The 18,379-nt window shown below is 35.8% G+C and overlaps 1 protein-coding gene across 1 annotated transcript in view; it reads left to right on the forward strand.

The window, feature by feature from the left end:
• Positions 1-15,245, forward strand: part of si:dkey-92j12.5 (multiple PDZ domain protein) — a 49,683-nt gene extending 34,438 nt beyond the window's left edge. Inside the window, exons 23-42 of the mRNA XM_067404072.1 lie at positions 95-193; positions 312-377; positions 460-519; positions 2,031-2,205; positions 2,505-2,713; positions 4,805-4,896; positions 5,273-5,318; positions 5,624-5,701; positions 5,795-6,166; positions 7,716-7,799; positions 8,099-8,322; positions 8,444-8,591; positions 8,694-8,765; positions 9,935-9,983; positions 10,068-10,111; positions 10,219-10,329; positions 11,355-11,459; positions 11,578-11,687; positions 14,647-14,770; positions 15,003-15,245. Of these exons, the coding sequence (XP_067260173.1) occupies positions 95-193; positions 312-377; positions 460-519; positions 2,031-2,205; positions 2,505-2,713; positions 4,805-4,896; positions 5,273-5,318; positions 5,624-5,701; positions 5,795-6,166; positions 7,716-7,799; positions 8,099-8,322; positions 8,444-8,591; positions 8,694-8,765; positions 9,935-9,983; positions 10,068-10,111; positions 10,219-10,329; positions 11,355-11,459; positions 11,578-11,687; positions 14,647-14,770; positions 15,003-15,167 (2,433 nt within the window). The 3' untranslated portion in view covers positions 15,168-15,245. The remainder of the gene's footprint in view (positions 1-94; positions 194-311; positions 378-459; positions 520-2,030; positions 2,206-2,504; positions 2,714-4,804; positions 4,897-5,272; positions 5,319-5,623; positions 5,702-5,794; positions 6,167-7,715; positions 7,800-8,098; positions 8,323-8,443; positions 8,592-8,693; positions 8,766-9,934; positions 9,984-10,067; positions 10,112-10,218; positions 10,330-11,354; positions 11,460-11,577; positions 11,688-14,646; positions 14,771-15,002) is intronic.
• Positions 15,246-18,379: the final 3,134 nt, after the last annotated feature.

Here is an 18,379-nt window from a genome sequence, read left to right on the forward strand (position 1 = left end):
ACTGGTTAAATTGAAAGTAGAAGTATATTGAAAGGAATGAGAGGCTCTGGAGAAAGAACTTCACACATTGCATTTTTAATGTGTGTGTTGGCAGGTTCAAGGTGTAGATGTGAGTGATTTCACTCATGAAGAAGCCGTTGAGACAATTCGTCAGGCAGGAGACAGAGTTGAGCTACTAGTGCAGAGTCCTCAGGTAACACTGAGATACACGTGCATTCACATAATAACTTTACAAAAAATACCCATACTCAGTGCTAGAATATTAGATAATACAAAACAAGTGTACATAAAACATTTATTTCTATGCCCAGTTTTCAGCCCCTGGCAACTGCGCTGAAGATGACAATGTATCAAAATCAAATTTTCAAAATCATCAGGTATGTTTCTGCTTATGCTATTGTATCATTAGTGTCTTTTAGGTGATGTATATGCTAATATAAAAGTCTATCTCCTCTTTAGGAACCCAAGACCCCCAATAATCTCTCCCCAACCTACCCCTTCAGCCCCATTCCCTTTAAGGTCTGTAATGTTTGTTTGCATGGTAATAATATAATATATGTAAATAAGTTACACATCTCAAAAAATGAATTGTTGGATTTACTTAAAAAAGCAGAGTCAACTATATTGAGTAATTTGTACAAATCACAATTTAGTTGTATGAACAAAAGAAATTGAAGTAAAGCTGACAAAAAAATCTTTGAGTTAATACAAATCATTTGAATTTGTCACTGTTACATAATATTTATATGTGCAGTTTACTTAATAATATTATGTTAAATTTATAAAAGTTTATTACATAAGGTGAAAACATTTATTGACCTAATTTATCTTATTAAATTAACCATTTGCTCTACAAAATACTCAAAATATCTCATTGTCAACATTAATTTGTGCATTTCACTCAACAAACACTTATTAAGTAAAGCTGACAATACTCATTTTTAGTAAACAACTCAGATAAATTAAGATAAATCTGCATCTGAAAAAAGTAATTAATATGGTTAAAGTGTAATGTACTTATGTAATGTAATGTATTTATGGTAAACTAAAATATACTTTGTCATTTCTATTAAAACTTGCATGTTATGTATTTAAATACATTTCTAATTACACATTTGTATTGATAAAGCTGCGATTTAGTACATTAAAAATACAGTAACTTTAAATGTAATATCAAATAACACACTACAGTTAAAATCATATTTAAGTACTTTATATGCACTTAAGTATGTTAGTCAACACAGCAAAATAAGTATGAAGAAGCATGATTTGAAACAAATGAAAAACATGAAAATTTACATGAAAATGTACTTTAAAGTAATACTTTTAATTTGACATTATTACAAAGTGCACTTTTTAAATATACTTAAGCGTGTTAAGAAACATGGTCATAAAAGTGTTCACACCAAAGACGATAACTATAACTATAACGATAACGATATAGTTCAAAAAAATTGTTCTAAATGTAAAAGAATAGCGGAGTCCACACCACAACTAATGATAATGGCACAGTGAAACAATATTGTTGGAATCAACCTTTTTTTTCAGCTGATGAACAATAAAAACAATGACAGCCAATCAGAATTCATCCTGCTATAAAGAGCTTATAAACAGAATGATATTCCGCTGTGGACGCTAATATAGTTATCGTTATAGTTATCGTTATCGTTCTTGGTGTGAGAGAAGTGGCCTTTTATTTCAGTAATATTATATTATCTGCAAGTACAGTTTTTTTTTTTAAGTTTTGAAGTAGGCTATCCTACAAGTGCATATTCAGTACAGCTACAAGCTTTTTCAGAACGGTAAATAGCAATAAAACACATTTCCTGATCCATGTGGTGACAAAAATCTGATCAAGGCTTTTTTTTATCTTTACATGATTTTCAATGAAAATAAACTTTGTTTACCATGTTTTCTTATACAAATTAAATTGTATTTTTGTACTATACTACTGAGCAGAAGAGAAAAGAGAACTGATTAAATAATGTATTTTCTGAACAATATAATCACTCTTTATGTTGCTTTTGTAGCGTACAGAAGACTGGAAGTTGGGGAAGCCTCCACATTTAGTTCCCCCCCTCCTGAAACTGCCCTCTAGGCCAGTCAACATACAAACAGATGGATTGCAGAAGGTTCCTGAGAGACCACCCCTGCCAGAAGAGGCTTCACATCATCACAGCGAACAGGAGCAAGCCTCTTACTGGAGTACGTTTGTGCGGCTCAGGTTTTACCTGCTAAACTAAGGGGACCAAAAGTCCCCTAAAGACAGTCAAACCTGAAATCTCCTACATTGTGAGAAGCAGGGAACCATCCCCACAAGGAAAACTGCTTAATAAGTTTGCGGAAATGCAGAAAGATTTTAATTAGCCTTAGGAGTAAAGCACAGGGGATCAAAAATATCCTTAGCTCAGAATACAAGCCATTGCATCTATTAGCGTGTCCATTAATGTCTGTATTGTTTTGTCTGGATGTTTTTACATGTTTGTTTGTGTGTGTGTAAGCAGGCCGTATGCAGCAGAGGTATGGCAGTCTGCCTGGAGAGCTTCACATGTTTGATCTGGACTGTGGCTCATACAGCTCTGGACTGGGACTGTGTTTGTCAGGAAACAGAGACGGAGTGCGTGGAAGAATGAGCGTGTATGTGTCAGAGATCAAACCAGACGGGGCTGCTGCTGCAGATGGTCGGGTCATAGTGGGAGATGAACTACTGGAGGTGAGAACAACCTCCTGAACTCTGACTGAACAACATAAACATTTCATTTGGTCTTTATTTTTTATTAATTAGCAAGCAAACCCATTCAGTTTTTCATGATGCACAGGAGACAGCAGGCCAGTGTAACAGTCTAAATTGTGATCATTTCAGCAAACACTGATTTTGATGTGGGAATGTCTAATATTTTTCTAGTGTTTGATGTCTTTGAATTCAATCTATTATTCATTTTTTCTGTAGGTTGCTGAATAAAAGTTACCATGAAAGACAGATGCTTATACTGTCACTGGTAGCTATGTACGATACAATATTTTATTGTATGGTTGGAAATGATTGTAACTAATGTAATGCAACTGAATTTTTACTGGGAAGTTTTATAATATTTAATTTATTGAAATAATAAAATCATAATTTTCCATTAATACTCATTTAGTAAATATTTTAATCATTAAAGGTTGGTTAGTTTGCCCAAAAATGAAATTTCTGTCATTAATTATGACACCCATATGTTGTTCCAAACCCGTAAGACCTTCTTTCATCTTCTGAACACAAATTAAGATATTTTTGATGAAATCCGAGAGTTTTTTTTATCCACCATATCACTCTAAAAATGCTGGGTTAAAAACAACCCAATTTGGGTTGAAAATGGACAAACCCAGCAATTGGGTTGTTTTAACCCAGCGGTATGGTTAAATGTTTGCCCAACCTGCTGGGTAGTTGTTGTTTTTTAACTCCACTATTGTTTAAAAATTACTGTATTGCTTAATTAAAATTAACCCAAAGTATGTTGGAAATTAATATTTATTAATCTTCAATGAATAATTATTAAACAATAAACATTTATTAAATTGCTTATTAATAAATTTATATTAATAAACTATTAAACTACTACATTTATATTAATAAAATATTAAAGCTTATTAATAAACATTCACCTTTTGTCTATTTTTGTTGTCTCTAATTGCATCTGGTTTTTAATTTCCCAACTATTTTGGGTTCATTTTAAGCTAGCCATATAGCAATTTTTAAATAATAGTTGGTTTAAATAAAACTACCCAGCAGTTTGGGCAAACATTTAACCCAAACGCTGGGTTAAAACAACCCAATCGATGGATTTGTCCATTTTCAACCCAACTTGGGTTGTTTTTAACCCAGCATTTTTTAGAGTGTAGGCAGCAAACTAATTACCACATTCAAGGTCCAGAAAAGCAGTAAAGACATGGTTAAAATTGTCAACGCGACTATAGTGGTTCAACCTGAATGTTATGAAGCGACGAGGATACTTTTTTGTGCGCAAAACAAAACAAAACAAAAATAAACACTTTATTCAACAATTTCTTCACTTCCATGTCAGTCTCCTGTGCCGCTTACATTGTATAGACAGTCCAGGCTTCCAGGTTCTACATCAGAATGCTGGCTCAGTATTTTCCAACGCCTGACACATGAGCAGCATGACGCATGCGTGTGATGCTGACGCAGGAGCCGACCAATAATGAGTCGCCGTTCTGATGTAGAACCTGGAAGCTTGCACTGTCAATACAATGTATATTTCAGATAATTATAATCATTGTCATATCATTAGCAAATAAATGCAATCAATCCCACACAGATTTTTACTTTAAATACATGTCATTTCTGACAGATATACAAATTGGTACTATATAAGAGTGAAAACTATTCAGTATTATCAACAAGAAATAAAGGAATTATAGTAGCACATTTTAATACTAGTAGTCTCTTATTTAAGTAGATTTTTTTTAAAATATCCACTTAAAAATTAAATCGATTTTTTTTCATGTGTTACCATTGTTCGCACTTTTTTTGATTGATTGATTGATTGATTGATTCAGTTTGATAATTTGATTAGCCTTTCTCTTTATGATTCTATTAATGTTACATGTATTTTGGCACATATGAATGTTATAAAACATTGTATATAGATTCGTATTAGTCTGTGAGTTATGAAGGACAATGTAAAAATGTACAGTTGCCCCCAGTTTCCTCAACATTACTAAAAAAGCAAAACTCGTGAAATATGTCTCTTTTCAAAGGTCGAGGTTGTGTCTTCTTCAAGGTAATGTGTATATTTTGCAGATAAATGGACAAGTGCTGTATGGACGCAGTCACCAGAATGCAACAGCAATCATCAACAATGTTCCAGCTAAAGTTAGGATTCTGCTCACAAGGTGAGATATTTTCACATGAATGCAGACTAACACAAGCTATTTTCCATGAATTTTAATATACTCATCATATACTGTTGCTAGCCTATGTATATTAATGTGATGTCCAAAAGTGTCAGACCACAATGAATATAAAATTTAAAACAAAGGAAGAGATTCTGTAATATTGCAGCATTATTCTGTCTGAATTTTCAAATCAATATTTAACTAAAATTTTTATGCTGATATTTATCATTTGTAATGAAAATACTGTGTGTTTGAAATCAAACTAAAATATTTTCACTTAAAGTCTCAGACTTTTGGATCTTACTGTATATCTACATGTGTAGTATATAAATGTGTCACATATTTTGATGCACATATTTAATTTTCTTCTCAGGAATAAAGATGTACAGAAACATATGACTACAGGACCAGTAAAGGAGGCAATGAAGCCACACATACGCACACTCACACACACACACACACAGACACACATATAAATAAACTAAAATACTTCTTAAAACAGTAAAAGACGATAATTATAGAGCTACACTCGATTAACAAATCAAATCATTGTCAAAAAACATTCTGAACAAGTTCATTACAATATATTTGCATAGCTAGCTGCATGTTTCTGACAAGTTCATTGAAATTCTTTTATTCTTTAATTTACTCTGAAATACTCTTTATCTTTATTTACCACATCTTCTATATCTTATGTCATCTCATAACAGTTTTATCTGTTTAGATGGACAACGGTTCTGCTATATCTCCTGGTATGCATATTAATATTATCAGAGAAGGTCAACATTCAGTTTTATCACAGGTAAAACAGTCAAATCAAATGTTATGCAAACACATGACACAAAATAGCTTCCTGCTTCATTCTCTTTGTTTTCATGTTTCTGTTTGTGTATAGGATGGAAGGATCAGCAGAGAGGATAAACTGAAGTCTCGCTCCTCAGAGAGCCTCAACATCGGTCTTCCTGCTCCAGTCAATGCCACATCCAATCATAAGCCTTGCTCTCATCCTGCCAGTCACTTGCCTCCCAGCCACTGTACTCCTCCATCATCTGGCATTTCATCAGCTGATGAGAGCTGCCGCTGCGGCTCAACAGCCAATCAGAGTTCTCACACGGGGCCTCACAGCACTTCTTACTTGGCCCAGTGTTCTGTGAGCTCGGACCCCCTTACATGTCCCATCATACCTGGCTGTATAAATACAATTGATATCTGCAAGGGCACCACGGGGCTTGGCCTCAGCATAGTAGGAGGCTGCAACACACTACTGGTGAGAGAGTATATTAGACTTCACAATGTTGCAACCTGAATATCAAATACCACAGTAATGTGATAGTTCACCCAAAAAGGATCATTTTACTCACCCTCATGTCATTCCAAACCTGTATTTCTTCTGTGAAACACAAAAGGAGTTTAGCAGTTTAAGAGTTTAACATGTTCACACTGTGTTTTTCTTTACATTGAATCTTTATAGTGAATCAGGCTGTCATACTGCAAAAAATTACATAAAGCACTTATCCAAAAGCAACTTTAAAATATACATTTTATCAGTTCATGCATTGCCTGAGAATTGAACCCAAGACCTTGACATTGTTATGGTCATCCTCTAGTGTTTGCGGCCCCTTTAATTGCTTGCGCTCTCCTCCCCCTCCCGAGCTCTCGACTCTATCATTGCATAAACAAAGTTCACACAGCTAATATAACCCTCAAATAGATCTTTACAAAGTGTTCGTCATGCATGCTGCATGCATACATCGGATTATGTGACTATTGTATTTATTTGGATGTTTACATTTGATTCTGAATGAATTTGAATTAAATATCATGTTATCATGGATCATGTCAGTTATTATTGCTCCATTTTCCATTTTTCGCTATTGTTCTTGCTTGCTTACCTAGTCTGATGATTCAGCTGTGCAGATCCAGACGTTAATACTGGCTGCCCTTGTGTAATGCCTCGCTCATGAGCTGGCATATGCAAATATTGGGGGCGTACATATTAATGATCCCGACTGTTACGTAACAGTCGGTGTTATGTTGAGATTCACCTGTTCTTCTGAGGTCTTTTAAATAAATGAGATTTATATAAGAAGGAGGAAACAATGGAGTTTGAGACTCACTGTGTGTCATTTCCATGTACTGAACTCTTGTTATTTAACTATGCCAAGGTAAATTCAATTTTTGATTCTAGGGCACCTTTATGTTATGAGATGCTGTTGATTAGTGCAGGAAGTAATTTCAACTCATCACTTAAGCTGGAATTGTATGGTGGATGCTGACAGAAGAGTTTTAAACCAGATCTATGAAGATCTCTTTAATTACTTTAAGTACTTTTAATTATTTATTTAAAAAATGCTTATTATTTGTAAAGTTGGCTGAACATCCTGAACAAGTTTTTGCTTATGAATAAATAAATTAATTTAATTTAATTTGACAGATGGCTAGTGATGCTCTTGATAAAGCTTATTAAATATTCCTTTAAATTAAAAAAAGAATTTTGAAATAACATGTTGTAATCACCAGAAATCAAAATGGGAGTTCAAACAATATTCTCTCTTTCCCACATATCTGTTTTTTTTTTCATGTGGAAATAAACAAAGCTTTTGGATTTTTAAACATTTAACATTTAAAGAAAAAAAAAAAAAAAAGAATTTTAAGAAAACATTTAAAGAAAAATTATTAAAGATTTTGTACTATGTCGCGTGTTATAGAATAACTTAAATTTTCACTTAAACTCTGACAATCTTTCTTTTTCTTTCTTTCTTTCTTTCTTTCTTTCTTTCTTTCTTTTTTTCTTTCTTTCTTTCTTTCCCATACAGGGAGTAATAGTGATTCATGAAGTGAATAAGGATGGTGCGGCACACAGAGATGGCCGGTTGTGGGCAGGAGATCATATACTAGAGGTACAGAACTTCGGCATTCACCAGTGAATTGTACAGAATGTAGTTTATTGATTTTTTTTTTTTTTTTCACAAAGAACTTCCATTGACCCACAGTGTGTACAATCAAGTACTTTGAGGTACAATCACTACTATAAACTCATGGCTTAGAGTTTAAAAAATGACATCAACAAAGTACAGAGCACATATTTATGGACTGATTAAACTGAACTGAGTATCAAAACAGGGAAATATTGAATCTACTTTTCTTTTTCAAGGTTCTTGGAATGGCTCTTGAGTGTAGTCACTGTTCTCTCCTCCAGGTGAATGGCATTGATTTGAGAATGGCCACTCATGAAGAGGCCTTGAGCGTCCTACGCTTGAGTCCACAGCGTGTGCGATTGTGTATCTACAGAGACCCTGTGACAGAGAACCACTCCACACACACCCTCCAGAACCACACACCCGAGGACATGTGGGACCTCTTCAGTGTGGAACTGAACTGCAAACCAGGACACGGACTAGGGCTTTGCATTGTGGGTAAAAGGTGGGTTATTCTAAAGGAATATAATTACATTACAGAACTGCACACTATAGGCCATGAATAATACATAGAATCAGCTGTTTTCGGATTCATCTGAATTAATAATTTTCTGCATGTCTTGCAGGAATGACACTGGAATCTTTGTGTCTGAGATAACAAGGGGAGGGGTTGCAGACTTGGATGGAAGACTGTTGCTAGGTGACCAGATTTTGTCTGTGAATGGGGAGGACATCCGAGCTGCATCACGGGACTACGCCAGCGCACTACTGCAGGTGCACGCAAACACACTTCACTCAGGAATACAGTAATCAATGCATTTCCTTTATATTCATCATCACAGGGCTAATTATGCCCTCTCAATGTGTGTGTTGCAGAGCTGTAGTGGCTCTGTGTTGTTGGAGATGGCACGCTTTAAAGCTTCATCACACTACTCATATGGAGATCAGGTAAATCATTACACAAGACAACTGGATTATTCCTGTTGTGCAGTACTTTTGAATTCTGTGATCTAAACCAATAAATACACACGTGTTAAAATTTAAGAGAATATGTCTATTAAAAAATATGCTCTGTCTAAGTTCAGGCCATTATTTACACCGTGGCAAGAAAATGACTCCCAACAGAATTGAAATAAAGAGCTTTATTTAGCCATTACTCAGTGACTCAGTTGACATGAGGGTGTCAACTTAGTTCATTTTTATACATTTAACCATATTTTGAAATGTTATATTATCAGATTTCTATATTTTCTATATTTTTCCAAACATGATGGGATTGTTTTGGAGTTATACCAACAGATGCCACAAAAACTTTCAATGGTTAAAGAGATTTTGAAAGGAAAGAAAAGGAAGACAAGTTAAAACAAAATGATTGACAGTTAAAACAATTTCCCGGTTTTCCTGGAGGCAAAGTAGTGAAATTATAATTAAATTATGATGTCTAATATTATTATTACATATTAGAATATATTGTATATCTACATTGTAGATTGTACATTGTACATTGTTTAATATTATCCCATATATTAAGGCATACACTACTGTTCAAAAGTTTGTAGTCAGTGAGATTTGTTGTTGTTTTTGAAATAAATTAATACTATTATTTAGCAAGAATGCATTAAACTGACCAAAAGTGACATTAAAGACATTTATATTGTTACAAAAGATTTCTATTTCAACTTTCTAAAAGAATCCTGAAAAAAAAAGTATCATGATTTCCAAAGAAATATAAGCAGCACAACATTGATAATTACAATAAATGTTTCTTGAGCACCAAATCAGCATATTAGAATGATTTCTAATATGCTGAAAATTTAGCTTTGCCATCACAGGAATAAATTATATTTCGAAAAATATAGTAAAATAGAAAAGTTATATCGATTTGCAATAATCTGTTTTTTGGTCAAATAAATGCAGCAATGGTGAACACTTGGTGAGCCTTCCTTCATTAAAAAAATTCTTACCCATCCCAAACTTTTGAATGGTAGTGTATGATGGAGATTTAGTCTTGACTCTTGACACAGTATGCATAACATACACATGCTATGCAATATTTACAGCACACAAACACAGCTTATCTTAAATCAGCTCAGATTCTGTGTTCTGTGTTGTGGCAGGTGGGCAAGGTGGACATCCCTCTTCTCTCTTCTCTCAGCACACATGACTGTAAGAATGTCTGTCACATGACAGTTATTCACTACTCAGTTCTATTCATCAGTACCATCAATAAGTTTTCATCTTTTTGCACAGCTTTGGACGAGAATGTTGACATCAGAACTGTCACTGTTCAGAAGGTGGGTTTAATTTTTCAAAGCACTTTCAAGGCAGTAATTTAAGGTATGTTGCTGCAGTAACTCTATGATCCAGTAGTAACCGCAAGGTTGGTGTGATTCTGTCCCAGCATGAGTGTGAGTCTATGGAGTTGAGATTGAGAGACACAATGGGAGATCCAATGATTTACATCTCCAACCTGGACCCTTCCACACCTGCAGCACGCTCAGGACTTCTGCAGGTAGAGAGAGAATGAGGGTTCTTGAGGCTTTGTGGGAATAGGGCCTGAAAGCCTTTTTCTCCCCTTTTCTTTAAGTTTTGAAAATGGCTTCCTGGAATTTCTCTATACTGTCCTATCCCAATAAAGACAAAAATACCAGAAAAAAAAAAAAAAAGAAAGTGTTGATCATTGTAAACCTCAAGATGTACATCAAACTGTTTATACACTACCATTCAGAACTTTGGGGTCAGCTTTTGATGGTTATATATATTATATATACACAATATAAATATACAACATTTCTATTTTACTGTATTTTTGATCAAATTATGACCCCAGACTTCTGAACGGTAATGTGAACATTCGATGTTTAAAGGTCCTCTATGTAAGACTGACAGCTAGTGGTTGAAATGGGTACTGCAGTCCAAATTCAAAACAAACTTACACACTATAAGAAAATTAGTTGATTTATTTATTTATGATGAGTTGATATCGTGTTTTAATATGCTCACAGAGATTTTTAGATGTATGCTGAGTCTTTTTAGGTCAGGTAGAATCTGTGATCTCTGACCCAGTTTGTTCGCTGGCTTCCATGGCTGCTATTCGCTGCATGTGTTTTCCGCCAACTGGCAACCAGGGGAGGCAGAATACTATTGGGTAAATTGGCAACTTGTGGTCTTGCACAGACCAAAACAAAAACAGAAATTCTGAGACAGAATGCAAATTTCAAAGTAAAATAACTGGCTGAAGCAATGGTTTTCAGAGAAACGAGTATGTGATCTCAGCTTGTTTAATAAATACCTGCAAACATTATTGTTTTTTTATGCTTTAGTACAGTCAAAAACTTACATAGAGCACCTTTAAAACTAGCTACTTTTCATACTAAGTTTATTTTATATTACATACCAGTTTATCTCACAAATCTAGTACTACTACTACTAAAAAGATAATCATACTTTGCTTTAAATGTCACGGGACACCGAATACCTCATGGAAAGTGGCAACAACCCACCACATTCAAAAAAATAACTGAATTGAATTTTCAGTTGGGTGCCAGGGTCATCAGCATTAACAGTACATCAACAGAAAGTCTCTCAGTTACTGAGGCAAGTTCCCTCCTGAGAAACAGCAGCGGAGCCATCACACTGCAGGTGTGTATCATCAGACACATATCAAATCATTTCAGATACAAAACATAATTAAATGTTCAATCATTCTTTGCAGAGCTCATTATTACGTGAATGTCACACTCTGTGTGTTTGATTAAAGGTGATGCCAAGTGGCTGTGCAGATGGAGCTAGTTTCAGGAAAGATCGGTCATCTTTAATTCACTTCTCACCTGGACTTACAGAAAATTACACTACACTCAACAAGCAGAGGTACTCGAAATGAATATTTATAGTTTCTAATACATAGACACTGTCAAACTGTACTGATCTGAAGTGGATTCCTGTTTTATAGGCAATAGTTTCATGAAACATTTAGATAATGGACCCTTTTCACATTTCCAGGGTTCTCAAAAGTGGAAGTTGACTTAGCTGAACTTCTGTAGTGGTGAATGGGAGATTTACAATTACAATTTTTGTATTTCCAGAAAGATGTTAAATTTGCAGTCACTCCAACAGCCGAGCTGTTGTATTAGAAACACCCTCCCAGCAGTTTTTTTTACTGTATATTACTGTATATTTGATCAAACAAATGCAGCCTTGGTGAGCATAAGAGACTTCTTTTTTGGTACAATCAAATTTATTTCATATTCAATCTGGGGCACTTGGTACCTCTGATCTATACAGTAAATTGTAGAAGTTAAAAGTACAAACACTTCTCCGATGCTCCGATCTGTATGAGTTTGATGCACATTATTTGTTCTACATCTTCTACAAGTAGAAGTGCTGTATTTTTATGTAATTAATTAAGAGAAGGCACACCGCCATCTTACTCTGATGAAAGTGACTTGAACGCACCAGCAAGAAACACTGTGTATTGTATGTAAGCAATAAGGTACGAGAGGCTGTGCTGAATCATGAATAAGTCACGGCTGAAGGGCGTTGTTAGGCACGACATGAAGTAGAGTGCCTGCAACCCCTTCAGCTGTGACTTATTCACGATACAGCACTAGCCTCGAGTACCTTACTGCTTTTATAAAACGGTTACCACACAATACAAATATTAAAGCCAAAAATATGTATCAATGCAACTTTCATGAAGTAAACTTTCAATAAAAGCCTTCCTTCCGCCAGAAAAAAATAGTCTCTGACCTTGAACATCAACAGAAGTTACATTATAATGCCATTAGATAGTGGCAAAGACTTTCTTTATGAGTATGTCAGTCAGTAGCACAGACTTTTACATTGAAAAGACTGAATTGTTGTGAACGCGGAACAAGACACACCTGACAAAGGCTTTGACTAGCGCTGTCAGTCAAGGGAAAACCCCTTAAAGGGATAGTTCACCCAAAAATGAAAATTTGATGTTTATCTGCTTACCCCCAGGGCATCCAAGATGTAGATGACTTTTTCAGTCGAATGCAAATTATGATTTTTAACAGCAACCGCTGCCGTCTGTCAGTCAAATAATAGCAGTGATTGGGAACTTGAACAATAAGAGTCGAAAAAACTTCCATAGACAAATCCAAATTAAACCCTGCGGCTCGTGACGGCACATTGATGTCCTAAGACACGAAACGATCGGTTTGTGCGAGAAACCGAACAGTATTTATATAATTTTTTACCTCTAATACACCACTATGTCCAACTTCGTTCGTCTTCCAGCTAGTGAGGTCTGATCGCGCTCTGACAACGGAAGTGATGTCTCGCGCTCATTGAAGTATATGGGCGAGACTTCACTTCCGTCATCACAACGCGTTTTTTGACCTCACTAACAGGAAGCTGAACGAAGTTGGACATAGTGGTGTATTAGAGGTAAAAATTATATAAATAAGTTTTGGTTTCTCGCACAAACTGATCGTTTTGTGTCCTAGGACATTAATGTGTCGTCACGAGCCGCAGGGTTTAATTTGGATTTGTCTAAACAAATTTTATTTACTGTTATAGTTGAAGTTCCCATCTACTGCTATTATTTGACTGACAGACGGCAGCAATTGCAGTTAAAAATCATAATTTGCGTTCGACTGAAGAAAAAAAAGTCATCTACATCTTGGATGCCCTGGGGGTAAGCAGATAAACATCAAATTTTCATTTTTGGGTGAACTATCCCTTTAACTGTTAAAAGGACAAGACAATACATCGGACATTTAAACAGATGTTTTATTATTAACATAGGACTGACCTGAACGAAAATGCTAAATCTGAATGCAGGTAATAAACTCGCTCACTCAATCTTTTTCTCACACTACTCTTCTACATAATACAGTAAGCTTCAATGAACAATATCAATTGAGAACAAACAGTTTACGTTGCTTAGAGTGGTTGCTAGGGGTGTTGTGTAGTGATACACAGAACTGTTTGGTGAAGCGGTCATAGCTGTGTTTGATCATGAATAAAACACAGCTATTGACCAATCAGAATCAAGGACAGGAACTAACTGTTTTATAAATAAACAGTAAATTCAGTGAAACATGAAACAAGTGAACCAAGGATTCCGTTCACCCGGGGTTTAGAATGAACCAGTGTTAGCTATTTCAAGTGTGAAAAGCCCTTCTGTTTGCTTTAATTTTCATTCAATATTACACTTTCCAACTGAAAGGTTTAATCACTAAAATGAATGGGTTCCAAGACAATTTTTTATGGGTGGGTCAAGTCTCCACTGGAACCAATGAGTAGTTTATATCATACAGGGGTGCGTTTCCCAAAAGCATAGTTGCTAACCTGTTAGCAACTTACTTGGTTGGCAATGGGAAATTGTATTGCAACCAAAAAAATTGCTAACTTAGTTAGCAACTATGGTTTTGGGAAACGCTCCCCAGAACCTTTAGTCAACTATGCTCACAGTATGTTGACAATGGCTCTGATTTATGCTAGCATTTAAGATTTATTACTGGTTTCATCCCAACACTGCATTCAATGAGTCCATGAAATATATTAAAATTGCACTTTTTACTTTAAATGTCTGCTTGTGGATATTTCAGAGCAAGTTTGCAAATGCAGTTCTGTAGAGCCGTAAGACTCTTGAGTCAGCTGAATTCTACACATAGATAAAGGACTTCCCCTCCAGGGCACCCAGACTATTCAGACAACCCTGTTCAATAGAAATGTTATGCTTGCTTTTTTCACTTTTCTAACTGCACTAAGAGATTAATCTTTGCCCTGTTTGCCAGTAGGGTGTCTCTGAAAAAAAAAAAATGGGTTTAATTCCATTTGTCTTTTGTGTATGTTTAAGTTCTCCTCAGTTCCAGACTATTGCTCTCGAACGTGGCTCTGCTGGGCTTGGCTTCAGTATTATAGGAGGAATTGGCAGTTCCCATGGAGACTTGCCAATCTATGTCAAGAACATATTTCCCAAGGTACACAAGAATGAGACAAAGCCGTAGAGCTAAAAAAAAATTGAGTTAAAATAGTTTGAATAAATCTATTGACTGCATTGAGCTATAGATCAATGTCCAAACACATGTTCAGTTTGCATGAATCACAGCATGTGCACATTCTATCGCATGACATACAGTGCTCTGACTGAGAAAGCAATGTTATTTGTGTATTTGAGCGTGAAGCGTATGTGACAGTGCTCTGTCTCCACAGGGAGCTGCGGTGGAGGACGGCCGTCTGTGTCGCGGAGATCAGCTGCTGACAGTAAACGGACAGAGTCTGGAGGGTGTCACTCAATCTGAGGCTGTCGAGCTCCTTAGACAAACCAGCGGGATGGTTACTCTACAAGTTCTTTCAGAAAGACTACCAACATGCTGATAGTGTCACACAATGTCACTTTCCCTAGCTGTGACACTTCTTAGACCTCAAGGAGATGTCTGAATGATTGTTAAACAGATGGAGACAGATTCTACAAGCTGTATTTCTCAAAAAAAAAAAAAAAAAAAAATATGAAATATGTATAGACTTTTCTAATTGCAAGTATTTCAGTTAAAATGTGAATCCCAACAGTGTGTAAAGTGGGAGAAGCCAATAGAGACTAGTGCTAAACCAGTGGTTCTCAACCAGGGGGCTGCAGGATGACATATTATTTATAGTAAAAAATAATAATTATAATATTAATATATTAAATCTAACTTGATTTTAAAAAAAAAATCTCAAATGTAAACTGGAAAAATTGTCCTTTTCCCCAAATAAAGTTTTTATTGAGGAACAGCTCAAGAAATAAGAAACTTAAAATTGTGAATGACTTATAATCATCAAAAAGATTGAGAACCACTGTGCTAAACTATATGACTTTGACATGCATATCAGCTGTTTTTTTGTACTACATTGCTTCACTACAGATTTGTACCACTGTATCTTAATTTCCACTTTTCAGTCTTCAGTACGAGTTATATGAACATAACTGGTATGGCTAATGGCATAACTAACGCTGAGAGCTCACATTAAGCATAATTATTTGTAATTATTTGTTCTCAATTGATTATTTGTAAGTGTGGTTCAGTTACACATTTAGGTTATAAACCATGCAAAAAACATTTATGAAACTATTTAAAGCAAGACTAATATCATAAAAGAAATATTTTCTGACTGTAACTCAATAACGAACCATAATCATTGTGTTTGTATATGTTGTCAGATGCATTACATGCAAGTCCACACTTCACTGTGTCCATTAGAATAACAATCAACATTCTTCAACCCAGATTAGTCTTTTTCTACTGTGAATTTACATGTAAACAAAATACATTTTATTGCTGTAAATAATTGTCTATTAAAGTCTACAAATGAAGTATTGAAAGTATACTGCAATTTTAATTGCTGTAAAAAAAAAAAAAAAAAAATACCTGGACCTATTAGTGATGCGCGGGTCGTCACATAACCCGCGGACCCCGCGGGTAACCCGCGGGTCGGGTTGGGGCGGGTAAAGAAATTGTCACTTTATTTGCGGGGCGGGTTGGGGCGGGTCATTAAAAACAAAATAAATAAATAAATCCATGTTTGTTGCGTGCAATTCCCTATAGCCTATATTAAATATTTGGGAATATCGATTTTCATATTTTATTAGGTTCTTTGATAAGGTTACAATACGAAGGCCGTAGCAACATAACTTGCGTGATGTCCCCAAACCTTTGGCGTCACGTCATGAAAGCGACGCACCAAGCAGCTCCCGGCGCCAGCCACGACAACAAAAACGGAGAAATAAAAGTGCAGATGGAAGACGAGGTGTGGGAGAAATTGAGGTCGGGAATTTACATAATTAAAAGAAAAAAAATTCAGGCTGCTAAATCTAATGTTTGGGACCGGTTCTCAGAAATAGCTGCAGCAAGAGACAATCGAGACAGTAGCTATCGCTACGACGTGAAGTGCAACTCGTGTGAAACTCGTGTGAAAAAAATATACAAACACGAGAGCCACAAAATGAGCACTTCCAGCATGTCAAGACATATTTTCCGTGTGTTAAATAAAACAAAAGTTCAGTGGTTATGTAGCTGTAAACTGTTGGCCAATACAAATTTGAAATAAAAAATTATTTAGCCTGTTAGATGAATACAGACGCTGCTTTGTAAATGTTGAAAATGTTTATCATTATCTTGTTATTAATATGACCTGATTTATGGTTCATATTCATAATCGTGTGTTGTTGCCTGTTTACAGGGCGATGTTTCCAAGCACTTTCAGGCTGAAATAAAGGCTGTTTTCATTTATATTACAATGCCTAGTATGTAGGGTGACCACCTGGCTATTGATCTGTTGCAGGACAGTAGATGTGATTTTGCTGGACAATGCGAGACACCACGTGAGACAGATACATTTGTGAATTAAAATGTAAATAGTGATTTACACTTGTTGGCAAACTTGGCATACGCGCCGATTAATGTTTCTGCCGTTGGGTGCCCACACTACAATGTTGCTCTTATGGCAACATTAAATTCAACAGAATTTAATGTTAAATACAACAGAACATTAAATACAACAGAAAATTCTAGATTCACGGCTACACATGCAGGATGACAAATTTTGAGCGCGCAGATGTAATATCTGAGAGAGAGCGCGGGCGCGTCCAGTTAATCCGCCTGTGAGCGGAGATTGCTCGTGCATTTGATGCGCTCTCGTGATACAATATTGCGCTCTCAACATTTTTCATTATAACAACGCCATATAACCCGCATTAAATGAACTATAAACGTGAGAAGAAAGTCGTGTCTGAACGTCGCAATTTTGTATTGGTTAAAACAAATGGAGAACATCTCGTTTTTCCGTAGGTGCTCGACCATTTCCGTGTGTGGCGCTTGATCGCTGCCGTTCGTTGGAAATATTTGCCATCAGAATGGATGATTACATGCTTTAAATCATCGATTTAGGCAGCTTTGAGCAGCTCCTGAGGTTCTTATCTAGTATGCTATGTGAGATAAATCCTTGCTGGATGTTTACTGAGTAAACTGAGTTGATGTCCACTCTCTCTATGATTGCATTGGTTAGTTATTTTCACAGCTAGAATATGACGGCTGCACAAACAGATTTTTAAATGCCTGCCAGTCATAGTTTTTATTATATTTCTTACTGTTGTGTTGTAATTTCAGGGATTAAAAAAAAAAAAAAAAAAAACTACAGACGTAAATGAAATGCTGGACACTACTTAAGTTTTGCGGGACGCGGAACAAAGCTCCCAATTTCGGGACTGTCCCGCGAAATGCGGAACGGGTGGTCACCTTACTAGTATGTATATTTAATGGCTGCGGGTGTGGGGCGGGGCGGGTTGTAAAAATGGATACAGTGGTGCGGGGCGGGCTGGGGCGGGCCAAATAATTTCATAAAAGCGGGACCCGCGGGTTGGAAAAAAAGCCGACCCGCGCATCACTAGGACCTATGTACTGAGTTGTTTACCCAGCTATTGTATATATCAACAATTTCAGTACAGTTTCACTATTTTTACCATTCTGGGCCAATCTGATCAATACCATCTGCACCATCAAGCAGAATGGATATAATTGTAACAAGCAAAAACAATACATCTAGGACATAAT

This window comes from Chanodichthys erythropterus, chromosome 12 (assembly GCF_024489055.1).
Source record: "Chanodichthys erythropterus isolate Z2021 chromosome 12, ASM2448905v1, whole genome shotgun sequence".
Classification (NCBI taxonomy): domain Eukaryota; kingdom Metazoa; phylum Chordata; class Actinopteri; order Cypriniformes; family Xenocyprididae; genus Chanodichthys; species Chanodichthys erythropterus.